We start from the raw sequence: 9873 nt of genomic DNA, 5'->3' as shown, positions 1-9873 counted from the left end.
GTATGAGCATAGAAGACTCGCAATTCAACAAGAATAATAAGCATTGCAACAAAGGAACAACAAAATATATTTTAGGCACCCATTATGACGGTTGACAGGCGTACGGCTGGCGGACTTATTGCTTCCGACCTAATTATGACACAATTTCATTAACTTCAATGACTGTGGACAATAGCATGATGACCCAATACAAAAATGTTGCTTATGATGATGTACATACTTTTTTTTAAGTATTTTATAATAAATTTGTAAAAATAATATTTGTGGTTTTTATGAGCTAAGCTCTTAAAGACAAACGGAAGACGGGTATAAAATGATTAGCTTAAATTTGAAAGTGCGTGACAAGAGGTAATAAGCATTCCTATCACAAATGGTGGCAGTTAAATTAATTGCCATTGCCTAACTGCCTTCTTAATGCTCATGCCCCCATCATAAAATATTAAATAAAAAGTTGAAAATTAAAATATATTAATTTTTTTTCTGTTCCTAACGGGTTTTGTTATCTTCTCGTGAGAGTATAATTCAAACACCTACAACCGAAAATGTCAAAAAGTGAAATTTTAAAATCCACCAGAGAACTGAAGTGGATGCATATATACATATTTGAAAAAATATTCGTCTTATAAAAATCATAATAATTTATTTAACATTGTGGGTGTGCAAACGCTTTTAATATACCATATTGAACATGTTTAGAAGATGCTAGAAATATATTATGTATATTATAATTTTTTTTGTATTGATATCAAAAACTAACTATATACTGCGAACGTTGTTATGTTTTTATTTAAAAAATTTATAAAAAGTTAAAACTTAAAATTTAAGTTGAATAAAACAACTATACCTACACTTCAACCCATCGGTTAAGTTGGTTTATAACGTAGATAAGTGATAGAAATACATCAGGTATCAGAACAACATCTTGAGTTGGTTCCTAACATAAATAAATGATAGAAATACATCGTATCAGAACAGCATCTTGAGTTGGTTTATAACATAGATAAATCATAGCAATATATAGTATCACAACAGTATCTTGAGTTGGTTTATAACATAGATAAATCATAGAAATACATGGTATCATAATAGTATCTTGAGTTGGTTTTTAACCTAGTTAAATGATAGAAATGATGACTCTCCATTCAGAATTGCGGTTTCAAAAACACTATGCGACATTAAATTATTTTTTGATTTTTCAACGAGTTTAGGAAACATCTAAGTTTCTGGCAATTATGAATTAAAGTTCAGTTTAAAATATTAATACATTTCTTTTAATATTAAAAAAATAGAGTTTTGTGCCTCCAGCAAACTTGCTGCAAATAAATAGATAAATTTTCTAACGTTAATTTTTTTTTGTCGAAAGTGACGCGTCTTCTGACGAAAAGAAACTAATTAAACGTTAGAAGTGTTCGAATGGAAATAAAAAGACAACAATAAAAATTATAGTTCATTTATTCAAAATATTCGAAATTTTTAATTAGATTATAATCCGTATACAATTTGTTTGGACTGCAACTGCCAGACTTTGAAGTCGTATCTGTCAAATTAGAAACAATGACTAATCGTGTTTTTTTCACAAGTAACCAAGTTTTTTTGTGACATTAACCAAAGCACTAGCTGTGGTTTAGATTTGAAGAATAAATAGATAAATTTTCTTATGTTAGATATCCTTCCCAAAATGTCTTTCCTTCTCTTTCAAAAATAAATTTTTTGAGAAATTTACAATAATTTTTAACTCTGTCTAAATTTTTACTTTCTACATTATTATTGATTTCATGTATATATATACAATATAACCAGCATCTGAAATATTTAAAACACTACACATTCAATTGAGGTCGTTAAGGTTCTTGACCGTAACTAACAATGATTTTATGTTCAGCTATTATGAACTTTGTTTATTTATATGAGATTTATATTTAATATATAAAAATTACTGTTTTCATATGCTGATTCTTAATAGAAGATTTAATAATCTAAGCTTTAAATTGAGAAGTTGTTTATTGGATCAAGTGTAAGCTTATTGATTGGTAAATGAAAACTTTAACTTTAATCAAATATTATTAGAACAATTACAATATCTTTAATCTCAAGTTTTATATAAAGAACAGGATCAAAACACTCTTTAACTGTTCTCCATTCTATGGTATATCATGTTAAAGCTTAAAGGTTCTACTATAGTAATAATATCGTAATATATTGCAGAGATTGTAGAAACGCATAGCAATGTCGTACCTATTACTTTCTTTTATTTTCGATATGGATTTCGCTTGGTTAGAATGCTGGGTATGCTTGAAATAAATCCCAATAGGGTTTTTAATTTTTCCTGATCTAAACATCTTTTGGGTGGGTTTAATTTTAATGCTACCTTATTCATATATTGCGAAACTATACACTATGTATATGTTAATGATTTATGCCTATCATTACCTGTATAAATGTATATAAATTTATATATATTATACATAATATATACATATGTATTTATATACAGAGATGCTTAATAAAATTGTTGAAATATATTTATATAGAGAAATCCGTTTATAAAAAAATATAAATTGTTAATAATTAAAATATATCTCTAAAGGTATATAAAATCAATATTGTTTAAATCACTTTATATATTTTCTACTAAGCGGCGAAATAAGCTTTTGTAGTTAATGATTATTTCTTTAAAATTTAAACATTAAACTTGACAGAAATCCAAACATTTGCACAACTATTGAAACGATAAGAAAACTTCCTTTCTATGAAATATATGGAAACTTCCAAAAGCAATATAAATTTTAAATATATTATTATAAATATCATCACAGCAACAAGTGGAAACCACATTTTGTACTTTGTTTCTAGAAACAAATTTTATTTTTATTTTTTTTTTAACATTTAACTGAACAAGCAATTGACCTCGTCAGTATTTAATGACTCACAAAAAAAAAAAGAATTTTAACAAAAAAAAAATTATTTTGCAAATATGTGATTATTTACTCTAAGATATTTTTTCTTCCTTCATTACTGCTCATTTCCTTACCATATTTGGCGGTTTTATACGAACTCTTGAAGATTTTTATAAAAATATTTTGTCATTAAAATTTCTTCAAAAGCTATACATTCTCTATCCATATAAATATACGTGTATGAATATATATGAATTTTTACATTTCTATCTATGCTTTTATACATAAATTATATATCTTAAAATTTATTAAAGTCATTTCTGTCAGCCGGAGGCGTCGCATTTAACTACGACGAATAATTTTGTAATTTGTCAATCAATAGATCGGTTATGTTGCTATTCTGGTATCTATCTCTATTCATCTATTCTACTCAACTGCTTTTTAATTTATATATAAATTTTGTATTTTATAATTTACAAATACCATTATGAATATATAATTTTAAATTTAAATATTTTGTAGCATCTTTCAGTTTGTTTGCTTAGCAATATTCCACAAAAAAATTTGTATCTCTTTTGACTTCAACGGTTTCTTGTATTCAAAGCCGTTGGGTCTTCAATATTTTAATCGTTCTTTTTTATTATTATTATTCGCGCTATATAATTTAAAAGAACTTAATTTGCAAAATAATAATTTCTTGACATAAATAACAGTTTTGACAAAGTAGCGTAAAAGTTTAATGGTTGAATGCAATTTCTGTTTGACTTACAAAACTTTAATTTTCTAAGCTTAATTATCTGCCAGATAAATTCGTCAATGAAAAGAGAATTTCACACTTGTGCCACTTTAATGGATGGCTTTAATAACGGGGTTTAAAAATGATAAATATACTAATTCTTTTTTATATATTTGTGTTGTATTGACATTTGCTAATACATATAATTAAAAGCTATTAAGAATTACAAATAAAATTACAAAAGCACATGTGAGAAAGTTAGATTGAGGTTACTTCTAATAGAGAGGTTTCGAAAAGTAGTGAACTACAACAACAAAAATTATTTTTCTTTTAAAACCAACCATGCAGCTTTTTCAAGTATTGCCAAAAAACCATCATCCCATCGGTAGTCTTGTAATTATTTCTTGTATTAAATTATTCGTAAATCATTTTTTGAGACTGCAAATACCAGGAATTGAACTCATGCCCTGCCAAATTCAAGGCTCAGAGTCAGCGTTGATTAGCCAACTGACCCAAAGCCGTACTTGACTTGTATGTTCGCATTTTTTTCTAAACACTTTAAGGTTAATTCTAATTAACTCTCTAAGCCCTCATCAAAATTATTCTATTTTACAAATTATTATTTTCTTTAAATAATTAGCATTGAAAAAATAAAACTCTGTTTTATAAGCAAGTAAATCTAAACTACTATGGTAGTTCGGTACTATGCTTCATTCGTCATCAAAAACTTAAAATTGATCAGAATTTTACTGCTTCAACCATAACTAGAAAAATCCAAATTTATCAGAATATTGTATTAAAAAAGTATGCTCAAAGCTTGATGACTTATTAGCAATGAAGATACAGACAAGGACTTGAGAATCGAGAGTAGCCAAAAGTACATTAAAAGCAAAGCGAATCACAATACAATACTTGGTAGAAATATTTTCATTTTTTAAAACAACCAACAACCAAGAACTATTCCATACAGGATATTTTTCATTGCCAACCCTGCAAATTTGCTTTCTATGATCCATTTAAGTAAACCGTAGTTGTCTCAATACGCCGGAATATAAATAAAGTATTCTAGTTTTCGTCGTTTGACAAAGCTCTTCTTTTCTTACTGAAACATACGATCCCTGGCAGTATAACATACAAAAATTAAATTGTTAATAAGTACTGTTAATGAATAACACTAACTTCACCTACTACATCAAATAATTCTTCATTAAGAACATAAAAGATTCATCCGTGACGAAAACCGGATTTTACATTAACTTTATCTAGAGGTTAGATATATGATGCACTCTCTTTCTGATAAAAAGTCTATTTATTGGAACATTACTGCTGAAGTTAAATGTATAGTAAAATATTTACTGTACACACTCTCTGATAAAAAATTCATTTTTTGGAGGACTACTACTGACGTTAGATATATTTAATACATAATGTGTATATAACAAAATTGTTTTTAATATAATAAAAATATTAAAATAAGGCTCCTATTTTCTATTTAAATAATAGAATAAATTATTATCCCCTATTTTTTAAACTATATAAAAATTGATTTTAAGAATCATTGTTCTTGATTATTTACTTATAATAATTTACTTATGTTAATAATAAAAATATATAAAACAAAACTCAATATTAAAATTTTTCAATATATTTTATATTTTGTCGTCAATGTTTAATAACTTTTATTTGAAGAACCTGTCTTGAGAAAGGAGTCAGAAAAACTTCGAAACGTCAAAGATATAATTCTATTAAAAATATCGACTATTTATGTCTTTATATCGATAAAACTATATCATTATATCGATTTAATTATATAATTATATTGATTAAATTATATCATTATATCGATTAAATTATATACATTATCTTCAAATATTTTATATATATGTATATTGAAATTGTTTACAAAAGTTAAAATCAGTAGCAATAAATTTAATTTTGTGCAATCACCTAAATTCATTATAAATGTATTTAAACAATTTATAAAAGTTATATATAATTTTGAATATGTAGGTTAAGTTTTTTTTTTTAACCATATATGGTGTTTCAGCTTATACATATGTTAATCAAAAATTGATATACTAAATTTGGTGAAATCTAGCTATCAAAAATTTAAACTTAGAAGACAAAACGGCATTGCTATTAGCAACAAATAAATAAATAATTGTGCAAATTTACTATTAGCAGACAAACAAACAGAGACAGACTGACATAGATGAAATGTCATTTAAGCTTAATTAGTCTAATAACTGTAGACAGGCATTTCCGAGTAGAATAAAAAATTCACAAATCAGCAAATTACAATATAAGCAGTGGGGACGGGACTTATTCAGGGGAAAAAATCAATTTCGTTTTCATTGCAACAAAAGTACCTTCAGAAATAAATGCTAATATATAACTATAAGCAAATGTTTATACTAATATATGTATATATACCGGCATATTTGCAATCGTACACGTAATCACTTCCACGAAAGTTGAGAAACCAAAAACCAAATTGCGAACGAATGCGATAAATAAATTGTTCTAAGGTTACTTTTTACTTAAATTTTTGTATATTGTTTTTATTTTTATTTTACTATTGTTTATGTTATTTGCTAAACAAACAAATATTTTATATATATGTATGACATACATATATGCATGCATACACATATTTCACAACACACTTTTAGGGGTGAGGCAGTCAGTGCTAGCTTGCTTGCTTGCTAGCTTACCACAGGGTTTTAATGAAATAGCGTGATTAATTAAAACACGTAATCATTACTCTTTATGGTCACTTTGATTTTTTATTTAATATTGTTCATTTGTGTATATTAAGTAATAAATTACAGATTAAAAAATATATTTAAACAATTCAAATTAAATAAAAATAAAAATATGGAACAATAGCGTTGAACTTTAATATTTCAATTAAAATTCAAAGCGATAAAAAACGGAAAATTTCTTTGTAATCTTCACATTTTAACACGTTCAGCCAGCAGCAACAACAATAAGAAACAGCAGTAACAACAATAAAATTATTAATTATATATAAAAAATTAAGAGTTGTAGTACATTTGTACGTAATGTATATGTATGCGGTATCGCAGCTGAATTTTGACACATTGACATCATTTTTAAAAAAGTGAATGATCTCACGACTCCAGCCAATGTATTTCAATATTTACTAACCGTGATGTTTTATTTTAGTCACTAATACAATTGTTATAATATAATTGTTATCAATTACAACAACAATTTTTGTATCTGTGTAAAGCTTTTCGTAAAAAAATCTTAAATAAGCAATAACTGTGCTATCTGCCAGATGAGCATGTAAAACTTAGTTAACTGTTATCAATCTAATAACTAAAAGCGCTAAGGTGTATGTATGTACCATACCAAATTACGTCATTTATTTTTATCTCTGGAATTTAACTGAAACGGCATCTTATTGAGAGTTGTGTTATATTCTATATTATCTTATAAAATAAATGTTTTTTTACCAATTAAGTAGCGTACTTTATATCGCAATCAAATCAATTTTTTAGTTATACATAATTTTATTGAAGTAGTTTTTAATGTCCCTATTTTTTGTTTATTTTGTTTTGACAAACATACAGGAGTGCCTGAACTTAACAGTATCTAATTTCTGAAAATTTTTAGCTCCAATCTTATCATTATACTTGTACTCATATCTGATAAGAATTTTTTTTCTATTATTATTTATGAGTGCAAGAAAATTTATAATATCAAATTTTCGCTAAAGTTTTTAAATTTTTGTTTCATTAAGATTAATGCACTCTAAATTTAAAGTTTACCAAAAATGTATTCAGCAAAAGTAATTATCCTGCCAAAAATAAAATGAATTATACAAAATATATAAAATAAAATCTGTCTAATATCAGTTTTTATATTTTATTTTTAGATAAACTCTAAGTACAGCGAAGAATTAGCTCAAGAGAGTTTGGAATGGATCAAAAATGTGACCAGCGAGCCTATCAACACATCCGGCGATATGGATAACTTTTTTGAAGTGCTTAAGGATGGTGTGTTGCTATGTAAGCTCGCTAATTGCATACAACCTGGATCTGTTAAAAAGATCAATGAAAGTAAAATGGCATTTAAATGCATGGAAAATATTTCTGGTGAGTTCGAATGAAAAAATCAAAAAATCAGTGCAGTCCTATTTAGTATTTCGATCAGAAAAATAGACTCCTACAATATTAATTAAATTTATTACATATAAATATACGATAACTTTTTTGAAATGGTAATGCGATTACTGTACTCAATTTAAATATTGTTTTTATGCAATTTGTTATCAGTAAATTATTTATATATTTATTGATATTTTTTGTGATTGACACAAGTAGACCGTAAATTGCATAATCAACTTTTTAATTAAAAATGTTGCTAATTTTATAAATAATTTATTTTTCTTTACAGCTTTCTTAGAATGTGCCAAAAAGTTTGGTGTGCCAACACAAGAAACCTTCCAAAGTGTTGATCTCTGGGAAAGACAAAATTTGAATTCAGTTGTCATATGCCTACAATCATTGGGCAGAAAGGTGATTATCTCTAAAAAGAAATAACAAAAACATATTATTTACTAAATTTTAAATATTATTTCAGGCCTCTAATTTCGGTAAACCATCTATTGGCCCAAAGGAAGCTGATAAGAACGTACGCAACTTTTCTGATGAACAACTACGTGCTGGTCAAAACGTTATCTCATTACAGTACGGTTCTAATAAAGGTGCCACTCAGTCTGGCATTAACTTCGGTAACACCAGACATATGTAAACCCTACACATTATCAGGGACCAAATTGCGTCAATTAAAATATATCCTTTTTTTAATGTATTTTTGTCATCTAGTGTTTTATTTGACGCCAAATTTATATTAATATTACAATCAGTTTTTACCTTTAAGCATTCCATGGTAGCAAAACAGTGTATTCCGATTTTACAAGAAACAAACTATTCCAACACTCGTAATTTAAGATTAAATATAAATTTTTTTAAGATATATTTTGTAACAGATTATTTGTTTTCGATTCTAAATTGGCACATTAAATTGAAGAGACAGAAAATTATATTAAGTATTTAAAAAAGAACTAAGAAAGCATTGCTTTTGTGCCATTTTCTATTTATTATCCTTCAAAATAAATAATACTTGAACAATACTTGTTAACACCACTAAAAGTTTTTGTATGTACAATACTAATTGAATTAGAAAGAGATATTAATGTAACCGTGTACACATGTCGTATATTCTATATACAATTGTGTACATATTAAATGGCCTTTATTGAAAAGATTTTTCACGTACAATGAAACAAAAGTGTCTTTAACCAAGTTTGATGTTAAAATTAATTATATTAAAAGTTTAAGTATATATTTGTCATATATAAAATTCTTAAAATAAAATAGAACTGTTAAACGTGTTGAAAATAAAAGATAAATATCTCTTAGTAATTGTTTTTATTTGTTTTTTTTTTCAATGTTATAAATGCAATATTTTATCTTCGCTATAGTTGACACAATTCTTTAACAAAGTTTTTTGAAGACACTGCGATTATTTTAATATATGTAGAATTCTTTTTATTTATGTAGAATTCTTTTTAATATATATAGAATTTTTTTTACTATATGTAGAATTCTTTTTATATATGTAGGATTCTTTTTTTTATATGTAGAATTTTTTTAATATAAGTAGAATTTTTTTATATGCAGAATTCCTTTTTATCACAGATAAATAATATACAGATTACGAATGCAGAACAAAAAAATGGACCCCTTTGATTTTATGGTAGCCAGCTCGAGTGGCCAGCTAAAAGCACAATCAGCTTTGAATTGTAGAACAATTAAGACAAACGAAAGCTGTGTATAACACAATGATCTTAAGTGTTCGAAACACACGAAAGAGCTGTTGAATGTGCATATGAGAAGGTGTGTGATATAGTATAGAAATTGTTGCTATATTTTCTATTCATATTGCTAGTTTGTGTGTATTTCATATTGCTTGTGTGATTTATATGTTGACAATTTTCTGTTTTGCGAACTTTTGCTTCCATAGTTTTGCTGCATCAAGACGAAAGGGCAATCAGTGAAGTGCAATTTTTTGTTTCTATATTTACCAAATTTGGTTTCTTTTGGGTAAAGAGGAAATAAAGAGGAAAGGGCGTTCAATAGTAGTTAAACACGAAGAAGCGTTATTTAGTGTTGAATGGACACACAAACACACAAATTCAAAGAAATA

General features: G+C 26.3%; 1 protein-coding gene across 1 annotated transcript; it reads left to right on the top strand.

Moving 5' to 3' along the window:
* Positions 1 to 7399: 7399 nt before the first annotated feature.
* LOC119672896 (myophilin-like) lies at positions 7400 to 9009 on the top strand. The gene is made up of 4 exons (XM_038084061.1): positions 7400 to 7450; positions 7538 to 7757; positions 8059 to 8180; positions 8245 to 9009. The coding sequence occupies exons 1-4, from the start codon at positions 7436 to 7438 to the stop codon at positions 8413 to 8415; spliced, it is 528 nt and encodes a 175-aa protein (XP_037939989.1). The 5' UTR covers positions 7400 to 7435; the 3' UTR covers positions 8416 to 9009.
* Positions 9010 to 9873: the final 864 nt, after the last annotated feature.

The sequence above is a fragment of the Teleopsis dalmanni genome, chromosome 1 (genome assembly GCF_002237135.1).
Source record: "Teleopsis dalmanni isolate 2A chromosome 1, ASM223713v2, whole genome shotgun sequence".
Classification (NCBI taxonomy): domain Eukaryota; kingdom Metazoa; phylum Arthropoda; class Insecta; order Diptera; family Diopsidae; genus Teleopsis; species Teleopsis dalmanni.
The sequence above is the reverse complement of the archived record's forward strand: the minus strand, read 5'-3'. Positions and strand labels throughout refer to the sequence as shown.

Coding starts and splice junctions, on each gene's coding strand:
- LOC119672896 (XM_038084061.1), top strand. Junction 7,758..8,058: donor ATGCATGGAAAATATTTCTG/GTGAGTTCGAAT, acceptor TTTTCTTTACAG/CTTTCTTAGAATGTGCCAAA. Junction 8,181..8,244: donor TACAATCATTGGGCAGAAAG/GTGATTATCTCT, acceptor ATATTATTTCAG/GCCTCTAATTTCGGTAAACC.